Source organism: Galleria mellonella, unplaced genomic scaffold, assembly GCF_026898425.1.
Source record: "Galleria mellonella isolate WM207_F2 unplaced genomic scaffold, CSIRO_AGI_GalMel_v1 utg270, whole genome shotgun sequence".
In the NCBI taxonomy this organism is placed as follows: Eukaryota; Metazoa; Arthropoda; class Insecta; order Lepidoptera; family Pyralidae; genus Galleria; species Galleria mellonella.
The window spans coordinates 2,748,565-2,770,268 of record NW_026442062.1 but is presented as its reverse complement, the minus strand read 5'-3'; the positions used below and the strand labels follow the sequence as shown (position 1 = coordinate 2,770,268).

At 32.0% G+C, this 21,704-nt stretch overlaps 2 protein-coding genes across 3 annotated transcripts; one reads left to right on the top strand and one right to left on the bottom strand.

Annotated features, from left to right (window-relative positions):
- Positions 1–1,326: 1,326 nt before the first annotated feature.
- LOC113514334 (tetraspanin-33-like) lies at positions 1,327–9,510 on the bottom strand. 2 transcript variants are annotated; one of them, XM_026898394.3, is made up of 7 exons: positions 9,207–9,510; positions 8,292–8,366; positions 4,470–4,598; positions 3,921–4,094; positions 3,192–3,371; positions 2,635–2,810; positions 1,327–2,163 (listed from the first exon to the last, which is right to left on the bottom strand). In XM_026898394.3, exons 1-7 carry the CDS (start codon positions 9,288–9,290, stop codon positions 2,133–2,135), a joined length of 849 nt encoding a protein of 282 aa, XP_026754195.1. In that variant the 5' UTR covers positions 9,291–9,510; the 3' UTR covers positions 1,327–2,132. The 2 variants fall into 2 exon arrangements, with proteins under 2 accessions (XP_026754195.1, XP_026754196.1); XM_026898395.3 differs by having other exon boundaries at positions 1,327–2,145.
- Positions 9,511–10,789: 1,279 nt separating this feature from the next.
- On the top strand, positions 10,790–18,081 carry LOC113514390 (myrosinase 1-like). Its single transcript, XM_026898468.3, has 9 exons — positions 10,790–10,970; positions 11,218–11,330; positions 11,658–11,840; positions 12,318–12,710; positions 13,281–13,375; positions 14,194–14,341; positions 15,135–15,286; positions 15,591–15,829; positions 16,739–18,081. The coding sequence occupies exons 1-9, from the start codon at positions 10,942–10,944 to the stop codon at positions 16,920–16,922; spliced, it is 1,536 nt and encodes a 511-aa protein (XP_026754269.2). The 5' UTR covers positions 10,790–10,941; the 3' UTR covers positions 16,923–18,081.
- The last annotated feature ends 3,623 nt before the right edge of the window (positions 18,082–21,704 follow it).

The window sequence follows — 21,704 nt, the reverse complement described above, 5'->3', positions numbered from 1 at the left end:
ACAAGTCCCTCCTACTGATAATGTTAATTGAAATCGGAAACTGAATACAGAACATACTATTTTTTATAATTATTATTTTTATATACCTTTGTTTTATAATGGCCCGAACGACCAATTAATAGAATGAAGGATAAGGAATCATTATAACAGACTTCAAGACAGGTTTAGTTTTTACTATATAAACTTAGTAATACTCTTTAAGAAAATTACTAATAATAATAATGACTAAAAAAGTATTAAATTTTTCTATAATGAGGCCATGCCTCGTCGATTGAATGGAATAACTAATATTATTATATTAATTTTCATTTACAATTTAAGGATTAAAAATCAATTAATCTTTATTGTTTATGTAATATTACTAAAATATAAATCCAATAATTATTTGGTTCGTTTATATTTTTTTATAAATGCGTATTTTATATTGGAATTATTTACTTTTTATACCTCTGAAAACAATTGAAGTGCAATCAATACGTAACGCTCAAGATGTTTCGCATAGTTGCAATAGCGCACAATGTTGCCAGTAACAAAAACTAGTGGGCCGCATTGCAGACAATATACCCACCCTGACAAGTCGGCCTCCGACATGGTCCCCTTTGAAACAATTGTGGTTAATTCCTGGTATGTTCATCACGATGGGCCAACTGACTTTATCCTCACCTACCATTCCTCACTGGTACCCCACCAACGTAGTGGCGGGGTTTCTAAATATCTACATGTTGCTTTACGGCGTCAAATGTTACGAATACATCCTATATTCATTGAAAGGAAATATATTACATTTTTTTTAAATACTTCTATTATTAATTAAATAAACTGGTTCTATTATTTTTTTATACTAAACTATACAACTAAAGAGATTCTACGTAAATACGTTACCTGCAATAATGAAAGTGAGTTTGGAAAAATGTAAAAACATGATAAATAATTAAGAAGCCAAAATCAACCATAATCCAACATCGTTAAGACTATTTTTGAACTTAAAGTGAAGTCATGTAGATACATTTGGGTACATAAAGCAATAATTTACTATTATAAGTTCGTATTTGCCATAATATTAACATTTTGTAATCAGTTTCTGCCCGTCGTTTAGAACATTTTAACTAAGCTCCTTTATTTTGCAGAAAAAAAACTATCTTGTATTATTCTAAATTTTCCGTTACACCCTCTTTTATAAATTTGTATAACCTATTTATTTAATTCAAGGTTAGTATATATATATATATATATATATATATATATATATATATATATATATATATATATATATATATATATATATATATATATATATATATATATATATAATAAAAGATATTGAATTTTTGAAATGAAACAAGTGACTATTTAATACTGAATCGTAATCCGGAATTGGTTTTGGTTTTTTGAAACGTAAACGTAATCTCAGTATATTATACAATACTTAAATCAACTTATCACAAATAAAATGGGCAAATAACAATCTATACATGCTTTTCACTTAGGTTTCTAATGTCTAAACTATATGATGATTACATAAATGTGTGTAAATTACACGCTAAATTGAAAAATAAATCAATGTGTACACACACTAATATTTATTAATTATGACGAAAATCCATATTATAATAACTGTCAGGTATATGAAAGTCTATCTATCTGTTTTTTTTTTTTTTTAATCTAAACCCTCTTTAATAATAATTGCAGTGTTGCTAAAAGACAATTCAGAATAAAATTGTCATCAAAAATCGATCGAAATTTTAGCAAAACCGTATTATAAATTTTGAGTTATCATCTTAATACAATGACATGAGATCACGACGTTACCTTTTTATTACAGAGGGCCTCTTAACAGTATCCTATTTTTTCCAATCACATTAAATACATAGATATACTATCGAAATTAATCTACAATATAAACATTTTTACATAATTCCACAGATATATACCATAGTAATAACTTATACTGGCGTGTGGCCGCTGTGATGGCACAATCAAATGTGGTGAGCGGTGGCGGGGTTTGTGGCGAACGTGGCGGGGGTTGTGGCGAGCGTGGCGGGCGTGGCGGGCGTGGCGAGCGTGGCGGGGGCGTGCTGCTACAGGAGCGCCCGCCGACACTCCCCGCGGTACGCGCCCGCACTGCCCCTGTTTCATGTTTGCCACCTGGGAACGAGGTCATATCTATACCAATATTATAAAGAGACAAGTCCTCATTGAATGACTCGCCACCTCTAAATCGAAAGAAAAGAATTGTTAGTAATGGTTTTGACTGCCCCATTGCTAGCAATATACCAATCGTGGTTAATAACTGTTCGGATTCGTCACAATGGGCTAACTGACCTGCTTATCATCACTCATTGGTGTCCCGCCACTGTATACCGGTAGCGCAGACAGAGTCACTATTTCATTTCACACAAATTGAGAACTTCCCTCTTTTAGAAGTTACTTAAAAAACCAAATATACACACGCTGTCATTACAACTATTTGTATGAAGGACTCACCATTTTTTGTCGAGAAATTTATATAATAACGACTGAATTAATTGAACTATTTAAAAATTTAACTATTTAACTGAAAAATTTAACGGCTTCAATCTCTCTCTAAATTCTTGAAGCTAAAGTTCAGAAAGAAAATATGATTTATATACTCACCTAGCTTTCTGTAATTCTATCTGCCCTTCGAGCGTCTTGGCGAGATATATGACAAACAGTTGTGAGAGCGCCACGCCCAGCGCTACAGAGGCTATGGTGTAGAGATTCCTTTCCGCCCATGAACGGACAATTTCTATGCAGCCGCTCGTCCACACACGCTTGCTTGCTTCGGCGACCTACATATAATATTATTATATCGTAAACGTATTACTAATTAAATCGTAAATCGTATGTTACCTATTTATAAATGTGAAGCTTATTAAGATTATATGTACTTAGTACTTACTAAAGGTACACAAGTGTACCAAATTTCATTCATAGGTAGATGGTTTATTCTAAATTAAGACATAGAATACTTTATATGTACATATACTGATTCACGCGGGCAAAGCTAGTTTTGATAAAAATATTTACGCTTACACTTTACATTACGGAATTCCTCACTTCCATGTTTCATAAAATAAAATGCAACTTTGCCACACTTCGATAAGCTAAAGTTTTAATGCTCTTAATCAGGTAAATGGTCCTTTGTCACTATTATTGTTTAAAAAACTTACAGGAAAGTTCTGCACTCCGTAACCGCACATTATGTTGACCAGGCCGGACGAGATGTCGGTCGCGTTGATACAGCACGAAAACGGTACACCGCAGCGTTCCACTGATGGTGATGAGCAGTTAAAGTACTCGTTCTTAGACCAATCCATGTAACCATCAGACGTAAGGCCGCAGCAGTGGAACTGGTGGACAAAAAATTTATTACCAAAAGGGGATTTTGTACAAATGTCATCTGCTTGAATACTTCTATCCTATATATAGTTTCAGGCATGAAGCAGGTCTGGTTGCATTGTATTTCGATTTGAAGTGTGTAATCAATAACAAATAGGAATCCTTAGAAATGGCAACGCTTTTTTTAAGTGGCTTTTATTAAGTGGCACAAATTGAAATCACCTTTACTAATCACAGATGCACTGCAATGTCCATGGTGCTGTTTTTTTTATTACGGCCCACCTGATAGAAAGCAATAACCGTTACCTATAGACATGAGCAATACCATGGACATAACAGAGTATACTGTTTCGCCTATGATACCTCCCATGCATTGACATTCCTGAGGACTCACTTACCACTGTTGAATTGTTACCACTTTCCAGCCATTCTAAATTACATTAAACAGATACACCTAATTGTATGGTATTAAGTGTAATAGTATTAAGACCTTTGCCACTCATTCCTGCCCACCGCACAATACATTTAATGTGAAGAAAGACAGACAGAATTTCGCTCACATCACTCTGTGCGAAGTCGATAAAGTTCTGCAGGTCTGGGTCGTCTCTGTAAGCGTGTACCACCCGCTCGGTGAAGCTGAGCTCGAGAAGGCCATGTAGAGATCGCGGGAACACGAACCCGCAGACTGCACCGCCCATCTCCACCAGGAACAGGATCAGCAGACACAGCGAGTACTGCTCAAAATAATACTCATATTGAGGGCCAACTATTATAATAAAAGGTGAAATTATCAAAAGTCAATAACAATATAAATCTCTTTCAATACAACTTAATACATTTATCCAGCGAGAGATATGTGAATATAGCTAACAACTATAATTATTATTTGTTGTAATTTTTAACCTGTAATACTTTGGTACATAACATTATTTATTGGATTTTAGAAATCTGTAGGTGTTCATCGACTTTTAATGCTGATCGTACCGTAAACAAATTTGATGAGCTCTAAAAAGCAATATCGATCCATATATGTATGTAGATTGCCATATTGCAATTTTAGCTTTTGGAATAAATTAATAATAAAGATTTAGTATAACTTAACTACTTACAAATTTAAGCAAGCACGTATTCTCCCTTAATGCACCGACACACCCGGCGAAGCTGACTATGAACACCACACCACCGAGAAGTGCTATCAGCAGACTGATGTTCAACATTACATCGTACACTGTGTCCAGCTGAAAATATACAATAAATTCTGTAGTTTTCTGACTTCTGAGTGGTAGAACCATAGAGGACTTGAGTACAGTGAGCTAACAGTGGTCAATCTGAAGGGATTGTTAGTAATGGGGACTAATGGTCTCATTACTAGCAAGCCTTGTCAGGTCGACCTCCACGCGGCTCCCCCTGGAAACCATTGTGACTAATACTTGTTGCATTCGTCACAAAGGGCTAACAGACCTGCTTTCATGCTCATCTATCTTCCCTCACTGGTGTCCCGCCAGTGTATACCGATAGCGCAGGCGGGGTAACCATTACATTATCATCCATTAAAAAAAACAGTGGTCAATCTAGAATGCGGAAACAGACAGCTGTCAACGATCAATACAAACTGTGGACATCAACATTACATAGATTTACATAATGATGTACGTAAAAATACCCATGTTTATAAGAGAAGGTAATAGGTTACAGGTGATAGATGTGGCAGTATGGAGGAGTCCTAATCTATTCAACAATGGACAATTAGCGGTCAAGGTAACAGGAGAATTTTATAGCTTTTCAGATTGACATTTGACTAAAAAAACTTGTTCCTCTATAGTAGAACTTATGTCTATTATTAATAGTTTAATATGACTCTATATGTCTTTAAAGGCAACACCACTTTACTGCTACCTTTAAGGGAACAATATACATACAATATTTGTCTCAATAATGACAATGTTTACACACACCCTCAGGAACATATAGCTTGTTCACCATTCCCAGTAAAAAAAGAACTCGGTCACCAATATTAATATCACACATATTTATATAATGACCGCATACAATTAGTCATAAGTGGTACAAATAATGGGTAGTGATCACGTGTTATACTCGGGTGGTATTAAGTAATTAATGCAAATAATAAACAACTTTAAAGTTTATAAATAAAGTTCAAATTTATAATACAATTATCACCCAACAATGAGGATTATTCAATATCGTATATGGCATTCTTTATCGCTGCGGTTGTAGTCTTTATGACTAAGCTCACTGGCTCGGGATGCTAACTTATACAAGAAAATCACACAAAACTTGCCTTCTAAAAATGAATCAAATTAATGACCATAGTCCTTATATATTGATACAATTAAATAAAAGAGAGAAAAAAGTCTGCATTTCTAAAACAAAGCAGCAATCTGTGGTGCTGTTTGTTTCGGCTCAAATAAACTTCAAAATGGATAAATTTCTCAATTCAGTTGTATTTTACATGTTTATTACATGTTAATTGTAAACTGATTTGGTAAATTTTGTGTTTAAATCAAAATTAAATCAATAATGGCTTTGCCACAACTGAATTTTTTTTTTTTTGTAGAACACAATTTAATAATGATTTAAAAATTAAATAAAAATTAATATATATACGATAAATCTGTAAGTATATCCTTCCAGATAAAAAAAAATGTTCCAATTCAGTTTATAACTGCCGGAATTATAAATCGATTTGAGAACACCTCCTTCTTTTTGAAGTTGGTTGAAAAGTAAATACTCGTAGCTTGAGCAACACCCAAGAAACATAACACCTTGGTTTTCAAAATTGTAATGGTATTTCCATTTTTTCTTTCAATCTTTATTTACATTTATTGGCAGGGTATCTATACCAGTGGTTTCGCTCGCGTAAATCAGTATTAAAAGTATCCAATATGCTTAAATAGGATATAAGCTATCTAAGTACCAAATTTCATCAAAATCCGTTCAGTAGTGCATTTAGAACATTATAATAGAATTAATAACTTCTTATTACCAATTACCAATCAGATATCAGTATTTCGTTAAGTTCGAACGGACACTATTACGTCAAACAGAAAAGACCTTAACACTGCGGTAATTTAGACTCACAACATAATATTTTTTCACAACTAGTGGTCTATGTAGACATAGATAACAAGAATAAAAAATAAAAGAATATTGCACATTCATAATACAGGTAAGGAAGGATGCGAATCACGTAAGTAGCTAGATATTTTTTTATACAACTGCAACTGTTATACCTATTTGATGCTGGTATCTTATACATAAACTGTAACATCATTTCACAATACGAAATGACAGAAAAATTACCATTTACGCAGCGACGACTTTTTACGGTAAAGGAAGAGAGGTAATAAAAATTTACTGCGAATGGTCTCTACAGAATCGCTTATCCATCTATGTTGCGTAATAAATGAAAGTGACAAGGTTTTGTTCGAATAATAACGTTGTTTCCTGTGTTGAACGCTGTGTCAACAAACTGTAGCGAAAAATTAAAAACCGAGGGGACAAGTGCAATTGTAATGAATAGTGCACTTGCCCATTTTTTTTATTTTTATTGGAAAACATCCCTTTCAAAAAATAAACTCTCAGGATGGATTTATCTAAGGGGTATTTTTATGCAACAGCAAACAAGCTGATATTCCATCTATTGGAAATTGGTAACTGTTGTTTATAAAGAGGAACAGCATCACAAAAATCACAAAGTATTCTATAAAGCTCATAATTTTATAGTGTATTTTGTAATGTACTTTGCAACTAAGTTTTAATGTTTCCATACCACACAATTTCGCTGCTATATCCCACTCTTCAATTTGATACTGATTTCATATTATTTTATTGTAAGTTAAATAAAATTAAAAAATATAGTAATAATTACAATTTGATGTTTTTTTTTTTTCTTTTACAAAATGATATTAGACAAGATCTTGTAATCTAATCTAATCTTAGAATAGTGCAATTAAAACACACAAACTAAGCACAAAGTAAATTTATTCTTTCCGTAAATTATTTATTCTGAAAAAAAAAGTTGAAAGTACCCTAAAAATTATGATCAAGCACCAATTAATAAAACTGATTGACAAGAATTTAAAATACAGACTTATTATTTGATACAAATTTCATCTTAAAACCTATAAATATATATTTATTTATAAATATAAATATTTTGGAGAAAAAGAATCTTGACAAACACATGACCAAAAATTTTAGTAAAGTCCTATTTTTACTCTAAATTGTGTTATGAATAATATTTTTATTTTGTAAATATTCTTGGAAAGTAGTTTCTTCAGGGTTGGCAAGTGATCATTTACCATCAGACTGTAGCTGTATGCTTGTTTGCCACCGTTGTGGTATAAAAAAAAAGTAAGCTACAAAATATAAACTGAGAGTCAAAGAATTCAGCTACTACTTCTAGCCACTTCTCAAACATATTAAATAAATTATTACTGAACGCAGTACAGTCCTATACCAAAAAAAGCAACTAAAACAGTTTTAATTGTTATGGGAAACCCATACTTTAATAATAGTGGGAGATAGAATTATGATTTCTCATCATGATATTTAGCCATTTCTGGAACAATGTTTAGACATTAATCCCCTTATTCATAAACACATTAAACCTCTTATGAAACTATTTTAGCAATTGAACTGTTTTGTCTCTTTCTTTTCTGCTAAATTCCCAATTTAAAAGAAAGTAACAAAACAGTGTAATAGTTAAAGTAGGTTTGTGAAATGTTTTAGTTTTTATTAACAAGAGGGTAAGTCCATAACTAAGTTTATAAGTGTGACTACTCATATTATTATATCTGTCACATGCATCACAGGAATGCTAAGTAATACTAAGTATACAAATATATACTGGAAGCTACTTGATGGTTATAATTATATTTATGTTGAAGTCACATGAAACCAGTTACCTTGATGAGTCCAGTAGCCTGCCATTTGTCAATGAATGCATACAGACCCACACCCACCAGTAATCCTCCAAATAACTGCAAAAACCATTTACAATTAAGTGTTTATAAAATAGGACTGGTAATTTACAATTTATAGACCATAGCTATAGCCATATGACCCTAACTATAACAAGGATTAAGGCTAGGACCGGCAATGTTTATACTTATTAGATTTTCAAACATTTCATTCATAGGAAAAAGATTATATGAAATGGTATAGCCTGAATAAGAATTAATACTGAGATGACTGCAAATGGAAATGAATAGAGAAGAAAAACAGATGATGACCTGAAATGAATCTAGGAAATGGGCAAGAACATAATGATGATGTTGATAATGGACTATAGTGTAAAAAATAATATTTTGACAATGCAAATATGAAAGATAGTATAGATATTTAATCCTCCAACATACTAAGAGTGATTAACACTAAGATATTTTTTCCAATTCTAATACTCATATAAAAAATCTAATACTGCATTTAGCTGTAACTCATTACAGCTACTAAATAATATTATTGGCTTACTAGTACTTAATTATTCAGACTAAAGGGAGCTAATATTGAAATTCATTTTTACTCATTGTTTCATCTGCATAGTATCTATAGATATATAAAATAATATATTGTTAACCGTTGAGTTGAATTAAATCTGTGGTTATAACTTTATAAAACTGTTATCGCGAACGGAAACGGTGGGATTGTGAAAATATTCTTTTGTATTTTAATTCCCACACAACGTTCATAGGTACACAATGATTCATAGTAAAAACATAGGTATAAATAACAGGTGCTCATAAAAGATTTCTACAGTAACCAACTTATGTTACACAATAGAAAAATAAATTCTAAAAAGTCAAAATATAGATTATACTCACCCAAAATATAAAATTCAAGACAAAAATCATATACTTTACACAACTACTGACATACGTAAAATTTGGCCCCCTGCGTCTATGCATTTTCGATTTATTTGTTAATAATACATAAATAACATTAACTAATCTCTTACAACATTTGCCTCATTTCTAAGATCTAAATAACCACAAAACTCATAACTATTATACAATTATTATGCACAAGCACAATTATTCAAAAATCCTTAAAATCCGAAGCGGATTTCTGATTACTGAATTCTCTTTTTGTTGCCGTGCTCTGTGTTGTGTTTCTGTGCAGGGTTGCCTATTGCCAGATGTTAAATTTGATTTTATCCAAACATCAAATATTTTTTCTCTAAATCGATACTATTTCCAAAACTTTTACACGATCACAAATTAGTATCATTTTTCGCTATGTACAAATAATAAGTTTACAAAATAAACTCCCCAAAAGCTCAAAACATTATCCAAGTTTCTTCAAGCCAGTTTTACTTTTCTCCAAAAACGTCTTCAAGAATTACTTTTTCTCGGAATTTTTTGGATTAACATATGGGATAAACGAACATGCAGCTCACTTGAAGATTATTACCTCCTGATGATTACCACTGCCCATAGAAAATTGAAACTAACTGAAAGATTTTTACCCAAAATTGTAAACAAATATTCAATCTGGCATTACTACTTTCCACTCGTTCCGTAAACATCATCATTCCATCACTGTCAGTGTTAGATTGACGTTTCAAGTGACGTGAGGCAAGTCAAATAGATTAGTTACCCACGCCGATGTCATTTCAAAATTAAAATCTTTATATGTATAAGTCTATGCAACCAGTCCTTTGAATTTTAAAAATATATTATATAAATAATATTAAGTAAGTTTTTTTTATAATTACTAAAGAAACAAGTAAATAATTAAAATGGTTAGTATTGTAGTTTTCTTTTATCTCATCTTCATCGGTAGAAAAACATAAACACTACGACAGAATTATATGACAAAATAAGACAGAAAATTAGTAAAAAAAATATAATAGGTATATTATGATAGCCAGTAATAATAATATGTCACACTAGAAATATTGTTATTTTATGACAATCAATGTTGGACGATCTGATGATATTACGGTCACTAGTTTTTGTGATCTATAGTTGTTACATTAAGTTACAGATTTGTATAATGGCAGAGGAACTTTTGTTACATCTACTCGAAATGCTCTCCAGCTTAAATAAAATAAAGAGAAATTGTAATAATAATCAAAACATATGTATTTTCACAAGTTTAAACCAAAAATAATTGTATTGCAATAAATTAGACAGAAATTTAGATATTGAATAGAAGAGTCTATAACTGTTTATTATAAATTGTAGTATAATATTATGAACATTCATTTCTTTTATTGTAGGTTTAAATTTCTGTATGGTAGCATAAATTTATTTCATTAGTTTAGTCAATATAAGAGCAGTGCAGTCTCTTAAATAACACAGCAGTTTAATTATTTTATAAATCTACTTACTATTCATACCTATTGATAAGATAAATGAATAATTAAATAACTATCTTGAATTTTGCTACGAATAAAGTAAGTAGGGAATTGTTATCGTAATTATTGTTCTGCGATCGTAATGGTTATGCAAATACAGTCTGTCCACGTGTAAATAATTATAATTATTCTCTCTCGGTGTGTGTGTGTTTTTGCTACCGGCGAATATACCGAGTTTTTTTTTTTTGTGCAAAATCATGTATTTGCTGTTTTGTCTATGTTTAAGGTTAAAATTTTCAGTTATTAATTAAATTAACATATTGTTTCCAATATACTTGTTAATTCTGTGTAGAATAAACTTAATACAATATTTCTTTACTTATTTAAAGGTATTTAAGATTATTTTTTAAATCCTATTCTTAATCTTTTATTTAAATACCTAATATATTATTTCGTATATTATTGAAGTTTATGCAACATATCTATTAAAAATATTTGACAGTGGTATGATCTTAAATAAGTATTTTTTTTAGTTTGGTAGGAACATATGGATGGTCTGATAATAGACAACGGAAATTTAAGGATGATTTTCTGTTCGGTGCAGCCACATCAGCTTATCAAGTGGAAGGAGCTTGGAATCTTGATGGTATGTTTTTTATAGTTTCAAATTGGTTTTTCTTATATTTCCAACTAGCATTTTCATAAATTATATAAGGTTAAGGTTATCCTGAGGAATAAAACTGAATGTTTGTATTCTTTTAGTTTACAGTGCAATAAAGAGTAAATAAATAAATGCCATGTCATTTATGGGGTAGATAAAACTACTGTTAACTGTTATCTCAGTATGTATTTTTATGTACTGTATATAAAAATTGTCTTTCTAAAAAACTTATCATTGAAAAAAAAAATAAAGGTAATTGGTCAAATAATTTTCAAGCAATAGCACATTTAAAAAAAATATTACTCTTTACAGGCAAAACTGAGAATGTTTGGGACAAATATTTCCATCAACATCCTGAGGTGATTACAGATGGTAGGAATGGTGATGTGGCCAGTGATTCGTATCACCAATACAAAAGGGATGTAGAGTTGCTGAGGGAGCTGGGTGTTGACTTCTACCGGTTCTCCATATCTTGGAACAGGGTACTTCCTACAGGTATTGTATGTGTTTTTAATAATTATTGTTGTAAAATCATTAAAGAAAATAATCTGTATATTAATTGATAAGTCATAACTTCAATCATCAAATGTGAAATACAGTTAATGGTTTTCCCAATTGTAAAATGCAATCAACCTCCCCCATTATGCATGATTTTTGTGGGTAGAAAATGGAATGGTAATTCTTAATATGCTGATAGTAGGTGATGTTAATAATGTTTGAGTTAGTTGGCACATCATGACAAATTTGTTGGGAATTAATCACAATGATTTCCAAACAGTTCTGTGTTATACATCAAATCTGGTGGGAGTTAATTAGTCATAGAATTTGGTATATGAGGAATGTTCACAGACATTATCAGTTTACAAACAGAGATCTATGTGGGAAGACTGATGAAATTGATGATCTGTTTTCACTGTCTATTCCATAAAGTCCCATATCCACTAGATTTTAATCAACATTATTCTATTGCAGGTTTTTCTAACATAATCAATGAAAAAGGTGTTCAGTACTATGATAATTTAATTAATGAGCTACTTAAATATAATATTCAGCCAATGATTACATTATTCCATTTTGATTTACCCCAAACTTTACAAGATTTGGGGGGTTGGGCTAACCCTTTGTCTATAGAGTGGTTCGAACAATATGCCCATGTTGTATTCAACAAATATGCGAATAAAGTCAAATATTGGATCACTATTAACCAACCAAATGACATATGTATTGATGGTTATGAAAATGGCAAATGGCCACCTGCTGTGGACTCTAAAGGCATTGGAGCATATATATGCATAAAGAATGTTATGATAGCACATGCAAAAGTTTATAGATTGTATGAAAAGGAGTACAAAAATAAATATAAAGGTATGTTTTGAGAACATGCAGTAGTTTTTTTATATATATATATTGATCAAGATTGATGTGGTCTAAAATGACTATATTCACAAATAGCCTATTTACATATATTGTCCAAAACAGGGATAAGTAAGCTGAAGTGACAATGGGCTGGTCACATAGTTTGAAGAACTGACAACTGATTGGGAAGAAAGGTTTTTTAATGGTGACCCTATACAAGCAAAGGCAGTGTAGAAAGACCCCCCATTAGACATAGTGGCAATCTCAAATGCATTGCAGGGAGTCAGATATATATATGACAGTCTTAGGGATAAATAATGGCTGATATGATGATGGCACTATATTTATATATATATATATATATATATATATATATATATATATATATATATATATATATATATATATACAAATGCTTTTTTACAGAAAGTAGTCAAATATACTTGATAGGTCTAGTTTTTTATATTGAAATATGCTAAATGTATGTGTTTCTAGTATCTACTTATTAATTACTAAATAAAATATTAAGAAATCACATCTTTGTTGTGAGGTTCACTTTATTTTATTTTTATGTTTCAGGATCTGTGGGGATAGCACTAGCAGTGAACTGGTTAGAACCTTTAAACAACAAGACTGAAAATGTTGAAATTACTGAACAGTATAGAGAATTTATGGTATGTATAAATTGTATTGTATACTACATTTCTACAAAAGAAAAAGATCATATTACAAAATAAAAAATAATATAAAAATCCCAAGTTATCTCAATGTCCCTAAATATATTTTAAACAGGGTCGTTTTCAGACAATGGCCGCGATGGGTGAATAATAATACTATTTTTGTGAATAATTGTAATATTCTGTACTATTTTTTTAATTAAAGAAATCTTTGAATCTTTTATTCAAATCACCTATGAAAATTATTTTTATATCTTGACTCACATTTCATGAGAACAATAATTAGCTTACAGTTTTGGTAGCTTATCTGTTACATATTAATAATTGAGCTGTTGTTCAGTATAAAGATTGTGAATTATGAGCCTCATAGTATATTCTGTGATGTTGTTTAGTTATAACTTTATTAAATTTGTTACATTTTAGGTTCCCTACCACAAAAGAAAAAAATGGAACCCTAATGAACTTTGTTGTCCTTCTATCTGTCCATTCGTATCAAAATGAAATTATTATCAAATACGATAGTCTACCATCCCTTGAAACTTGTTAAAATCAAACTTTATTAGTGTAATCAAAAGATATGGCTGTTCCACCAATTGCTCGTTGATGAAACATGAAATTTGACAAGAAGTAATGTCATACAGCACAAGTAAAGAAAAAAATCCGAAAACAAAAAATCTAGATAAATCACAAAAACATTTTTTTGCAATTTTTCTTTATAATCTCTATGGAACCTTCGGTGCACGAGTCCGACTCGCAATTGGCCTACTTTTTCTGACTTGTAACATTAAAAAATATTATTTTATTTTTACTTACAGTTAGGTACGTTTATTAATCCGATATGGTCAAAAGAGGGCGACTTTCCTCGAATTGTGAAGGACATTATAGCCAAAAAGAGCAAGGAACAAGGTTTTACTAGGTCTAGGTTGCCAACACTTAATACGGAAGAAATAAAATTATTGAAAGGTAAATAGTAATGATGTTTAAGTCAAGTAATTAGAATTTTATAATATTATTAAAATACTAGAATCATATTCCAATAATGATTGTATTTTATTTCGTCTAAGCTCTTAAGTTATAATTTCGTTGATTATTGATTTCACTTATTGAAAAAATTATTTTGTAAATTAATTTTTTTTATTATTTTTCTTTTGTTTCTCAGATGCTATATGTTTAGGTTATATTGTCAGAGAGAGGCTTTCTTTGAAAGTTGGTGATAGATTTTTTTTTTATACAACTTAGAATGGCAAACAATCTGACAGTCCACCTGATGGAAAGTAGTAACCGTCGCCTATAGACATGTGCAGTACCATGGACATAACAGAGTATACTGTTTCTCCCATGATACCCCTCATGCGTTGCCATTACTGAGGACTCAGATGTTATTCCTTTGTACCCTGTAAATTCACGTCCTATCCCACCTTTCAAACCAAAACATAGCCATGCAAACACAACTGCTTTACGGATGAAACACGAGTGGGACAGAGGTACCCAAGCTAACGACTTTTGTACAAAGTCTCCCTCTGGTATTATTTGATTAGTCAAAAATATAATTTTTGACTGAATAGACCATTTATTTTATTAATTTATTTGTTTTTTATTTTTCTTTTATTTATTAGATTTTCTTTTAAAGTTAGTGATAATTATATGATATTTTTGACTGAGTAAACAATAGATAGACTTTAGTCTTTAGCCTTATTCATAGACAGCACAGATAATATATGTAATGGTAAAAACATCTCTATGTTTTATAATGCAGGTTCATCAGACTTTTTGGGCATAAACCACTACACAACTTCCCTGGTGAGTCGATCCAAGACTCAGCACCCATCCCCATCGTTTAATGACGATGTTGGGGTGCAGCTGAGCAAGAGGTCTGAATGGAAAATGGCTAAATCACCTTGGTTGGCGGTGAGTAGACATTGAGACTGCTAACTTCTTTAATTTAATATCACATGTCACATAATAATTTAGATTAATAAGCGTTTAATTATAATTATAATTTGAAAATGAACATGTACTTAATGACAAGTTTTTGACTACAAAAGCACTAAACTACACACACTAAGCTACTGATGTTTTCCTGGGAAAGGTTGCCCTAGGGAAATGATGACCAGGATCGTTCCCCTTCCTCTTGCCCCACCATTGCAACATCACTTGATCTGACTTACATTTATTATTTCCAAAAGTACGAGTAATTGTAAACTTTGTACAGAGTGCTCCCTACGGCATCTATAAAGTGTGTATCCACATCAACTTGAAGTATGACTATCCACCAATTATCATCACTGAGCACGGCTGGTCAACGGGGCCGGGCTTGCAAGACGACGATCGCGCTAACAACCTTCGCGAGTACATGAAGGCTATACTGCTGGCGTTGGAAGATGGCACTAACCTGAAGGGATACACTGCCTGGAGCCTCATTGATAATGTGGAATGGGTGGCCGGTACCAGGTTAGTGTGGCGATTAAATACTTAGTTTTTACTTTTAGTGCACTATTAGTATAGTTTCATGTTATTGTTGCCAATTATATTGTAATATGGTTATGGTGTGGGACCGTTTCCTATTGCAATCTATGGTAGAGCTCTATGGTCAGCAGTGGATGGTTAACGGTTGATATGATAATGGTTGCAGTGGAAAATTAATTATTATTATTAGTTTGTCGAAATTGAACACAAGTACTTGAATTTGCAACAATTTGTTTCTAAAATTTTTTTATTTAATGTATTATCAAAATGTTTTATTGGATAATTAATAATAACAAATATTATATTTAATAGTAAAATAAACCATTAAAAAATTTATAAATTAATTCCATTATACACAATTTGGTCACAAATATTAATCATTAAAATTGTTTATTTTTTTATGTACAATGTTAAACTGCAACCCACCAGAGGGGGAATGATAACGGTTGGCTATAGACATGAACGTCATCATCCTATTGGTCGTTAACTGTCCACTGCTGAATATAGGCACCCTTCCCCCCTCCTAGTTTTGCCAGTAGTTGCCACGCTTGGCAAGTGGGTTATCAAGTGCAGTTATGCAAGCAAGTCCATCCGTCGAGCATTATGTCTCCTTAGTCGTTTTTTACGACATCCACGGGAAAGGAAGTGGTGGCCTACACTGTGATGCATTGCAATTCCTGAAAACTGAGAGGTTACGCCTCGCAAACCGAAGTACAGTCATGCTAACAAAGCTATTTTAAGGTAAAAATATGAGTCACAGTAATAGTTAAAATGAAATATCATAAACGGAATACACATATCTAACATCTATATACACATAAGTGATGATTTTGTACAACATACATTAAGGATAGTACTTACAGTTATACAGTTGTCATTTTTTGTTTTGTTTAGTGAGCGTTTCGGATTGTACGAGGTGGATTTTGATTCCGAAGAGAAGACTAGAACAGCTCGTCTCTCAGCGCACGTCTATAAGCGACTTATCCATACGAGGGTAGTTGAAGACAATTGGAAGCCGAAAAGCATGAAGATGAAGATTTCTGATAGAAAATATAAAGAACCCAAAGTGGATCTTTAAATGACTGTGTATCAACAGTTAAAAGGGTCTCTCTAATAAGAATCCTAGCGTCGCAGTTTCCTGTTAATTTTTTTTTTCATGACAATTATTTCATTAATTTCCCACTTTTAAATACTAGCTATAGATTGACTGATCGCTAGATTGATTTTCTTGTTTTTGCACTAACGCATCTTTACGACACATCAGTGCAAAAACTTATGACGACACTTTATGATGACTTAGTCGCCTCGTATGATAGTCTGGGAATGAAAAGTACTAGTATACCGTAATCATATGAACGTAAATTAACATTAATTTTAGGTATACAGGGTGAAATCAAAATCGTTAGCAGTAAACAAAATATACAATGAAACATATAACCCCATCTTTTTTTTAAATCGGTTAAGACTAGGAAAGCCCCCATGTTAATACATTAGAACACCATTTTATGATTCAGAAATACAAAAACGACAAAGGAAACCCAAACTAACATTGTGTTAGTATGAATATGTTCAATTTTGTTGGTAGAACACTTACTTTAAAAAATGCTAATGATTTCAATATATCTTCAAGTTCATCAGTATAAAGATATACAGGCTATCTTTATAATGATGAACGAAAAATGTATCTATCTACGTATACGGTCGGCAACGCACGCGTAATACCTCTGGTATTGCAGGTGTTCATAGGCTGCGGTAACCATTTACCATCAGGTGGGCCGTATGCTTGTTTGCCACCTCAGTGGTATAAAAAAAATCATGGAGGCTTAATATCAGAGAAAACGTAATATACACGTAGTATAAAAAAAAAGTAAACTCGCCACTAAATTCATTAATAAAATATATTTAATAAATTAAAGACACCACGCCGACATACACAGACCATCAGTGTATGTCGGCTTCAAACCCAGTGACCCGGAGGTTGTTGAAGCCGGGGTAGTGGGGTACGCCTCGAGGCCCCAACCTCGCCCGCTCACACCATCTGGCGGGCAAAGAGACGCCTTGTTGTTAATAAATTATTGAAGAATATTTTAAAAAAATTTTTGAACTTTCGTAATGACGTGCTTTCAATATTCACAACCCAATGATATTGAACTTTCATGACTAATACTTAAAAAATCTTACTTTTATACTTTTTTGTTGTTTGTTATAAGAATAATAAATAAAAATATTAATATACACATTTTGATTTTTATTGCTGCTATTTACCAATACAGATTTTGTAAGATTTGCTTACACATATTCTCATGATTTCTTGAAATTTTATATTGAATAAGTAATAGTTATGTCCCGCAGTTTAGCCTGCCTTGATTAAGATAAAAAAATATACAATATAGCCTAAGATCCCGTCGCTGACTTCTATAGGTATTAAGATTTTTTAATGAAATTGTTTAAATGAGAGACGAGATAATTATATGCATCGGGTTTCTCGCTCTCAGTCAGTCGTAGCCTATGGTTTTATTGTTTAATAGGTGAAAATGAAATAGTGTATCACTGACGATGCACCAGTTTTTTCTTTTATGTACGATAATGGAATAAAGTACAATTGTATTCAAATGTATTAGAAACAATGCCATCTGCTGTTAACATTGAAGTACGTTTGATTTTGTATAGTCATTAACCGCAAGTTTTAGATGGCGCTACTTGTAAATTAGTATTAGTCTGTGTCTTTTAATAGATGGTGTTACTAGTCTTCTAATTAAATATTATTTAAATTTGTCCCAGTCACACGAATTTTTCTTAATATTTACCCCTTTTTGTAAGCTGTAATGCGTATTTCACTATGTTTAAGTAATATCATTAAGCACCGTTTTGAACATTCAAAATATTGTGCTCTATAATTTCTAACTATCTAGTTTTATTTTGTCCATTTTTTTAATGGGCGATAATAAAAATATAATAGACGCTGCTTGTAATATCATTATAGCTGGTGGAGTATCAGTGAGTGATAATAGATGAAGATAAAGTCAGGTCAGTTGGCCCATCGCGGCGAATTCACTAGAAATTAAGCACAATAATTTTCAGGGCGCACCACACCGAGGGAAACCTAATGAGGTGTACCTATTGGTAGTAATGGGGGTGATAATTTCCATTACTAACAATCCCCTACATCCACTATCGTATCCACCCGTGTTCTATTAGGACATTTTGGTGGGCGTCCATGAGTAACAAAAAATTTGATTAATTATTACTACTATTATACTCGTATTACTAGTAAGGTATCCTGTCAGGACGACCTCTATGTGGTTTCCTCTGGAAACTATCGTGATTAATTGCTGTTCAATCCGTCACAATGAGTAACTGACCTGGTTTCATTTTCACCTATCACCACTCACTGGTGCTTCGGCAGCTTATACCGATAATACAGGTTAACTATTCCATTATCATTCATTAAATGTTTTTTGTTCTAATGGAGGAGGCCACAGATCAATATTGTTTATAACATCTTGATAACCACTTATTATTTGATTGTTGAAACGTATAAAAATGGTTAACTATTTTTCTTTTGTAGATATTACAACCTACAATGGACATTACATTGCTGTATGTAATGTTATGAATTAGGCAAGTAGGCAATTAGGCACCACTATAACAACATTAAAATCGACTTATCGACAATCGATGTGGATCACAAATAAAAGTAATGAAAACTAATCCGACCCATCAAAAGCGACGTCCGACCATTGTAAATCACTATTTTATACAACGTTATGTTCCTATTCACACAGATGAGAAATAATTTAGACAAATATGACGGCTACCGACTACAATGGATTATCCAATTTTTACACTCATTATATTCGGTATTTAGGTAGTTTGCTATTTATGAAAAAACTGCAACAAAGCGTACGTGTATAAAAAAATGGGGCATCGACAAACAAACACCGCGGGTGGCGGAGTACAATGAACAAGAGGCACTAAACACTGATTTTATAACAAAACAAACAGTTGCGCCTCGAACTTTATTATTATACGCATAAAGTATATTTTCCAAAGGGTTTTCAGACAAAAGATAAAACAAGTCAATGATCCGCGAACGCTACCTACTGTATTGTGGAGTGCTTATTATGGAGTAGCGAAATCGGATCATCTTGATTTAGTATGGAAAGACTAATTTGTACAATAAATTGTTTGATGGGAGCCGCATATATTTTGGTGGCAGCTTTACTTACAAATATTTATGGCCGTGTATACGAGTAACATGTCTAGTAAATAAAATTTATCCCAGCTACGGTTTTTGCTACGGTTGCTACGAATAATAATATTAAGTCGTAGTAGGTACAGTTGAGATTTGTTATATTCTAAATATGTATATGTAGGTAGGTATACACGTATTTGGGTAAGTTGTAAATTGTATAAATTAAAAATCACTTATATTAATTAACACTGTATTTAAAAAAAACTTCAATTGCGGAAAAACCAGTTATTTTGATAAAAACCACGATACCCATTTTAATAAAATTTCCATGAGATCAATCTGTAAGTATATCTTTTCAGATAAAAAATAGTTTTCTAAATCAGTTTATAATTGACAAACTTATGGGGTAACAAACATAAAAAAAATACAAGCAAAATAAAAAACTCCCATTTTAAAATCGATTAGAAAAATAATATTCGAAAAATTTTACCAGAGGAAGATTTTGTACAAAAGGCTTTTGCTAAGGTACGGCTGTCCCATTCGTGGCAGTTGTATTTACATGGATATGTTTTGGTTTGAAGGGTGGGATATGGCAATGAATTTACAAGCTACTGAGGAAGAACACCTTAATCTTCAGGGATGCGTTGCCAACGCATGGGGGAGGGAGTATTATGGGCGAAACAGTATAATCTGTTTTGTCTGTGGTACTACTCATGTGTATAGGCGACGGTTACCACTTTTTATCAGGTGGGCGTAGGCTTGTTTGCTATTCTAAGTTGCATAAAAAAACATTTTAAAAAAGGATGAAAAAAGAGATGAAGGAAAAGGTCGTCAAAACATCGATTACGGTTCAGAAATTATGAAGATATTAATTACTTTTTAGATAAACACACACACACACACACACACACACACACACACACACACACACACACACACACACACACACACACACACACACACACACACACACACACACACACACACACACACACACACACACACACGCACAGTTAAAAAGTTTCAAGTTTTTGATGTCGTTTAATTTTATATACGTAATCATGTTTTTTTTTTTAAATATTTTTGTAGGTTCGAAGTTAAATTTCGGTTGTTTAAAGTTTGAAAATAAAACTTTGCAAGTTTTAATATAATTTAGATTCAAAAACATGAGCCTTAGGTCTCAGTCTCCGATGCAGCAACTTTATACCCATTGGTATAGAAGGGTCCTGTACATGCAGTAAATTTTACTGGATGTATGAAAAGCATTGTAACATTCAATTTTTGATTGAATAGAGCGAATCCTGTAGACGGCTGCCATTCTTATCTGTTTTTAGCTGAAACAGTCTACCGACTTGGTAACTTAAAAACTAGATGTTTTAAAGTTTGAGATCGAACTTGTGCGAACAATGATCGGAATGTTGATATACATTATTATTAATCTTTTTTATTATGCAAGCTTAGCTTTGACAACGTGAATTACTATAAGAATTCCTTTAATTAAATTTAAAGGTATTCCTAGTGTAGAGTACCTACTAGGTTTCTAGTTCATTATTGTTGTTTAGGTTATATGCAGTAAAATTTAATTAACTATTATTTATAGTACCTAGTAAATGTTTAATTTATGTACCTAACTGTGAGCTCATTGCTTGTAATATGTAATATTTA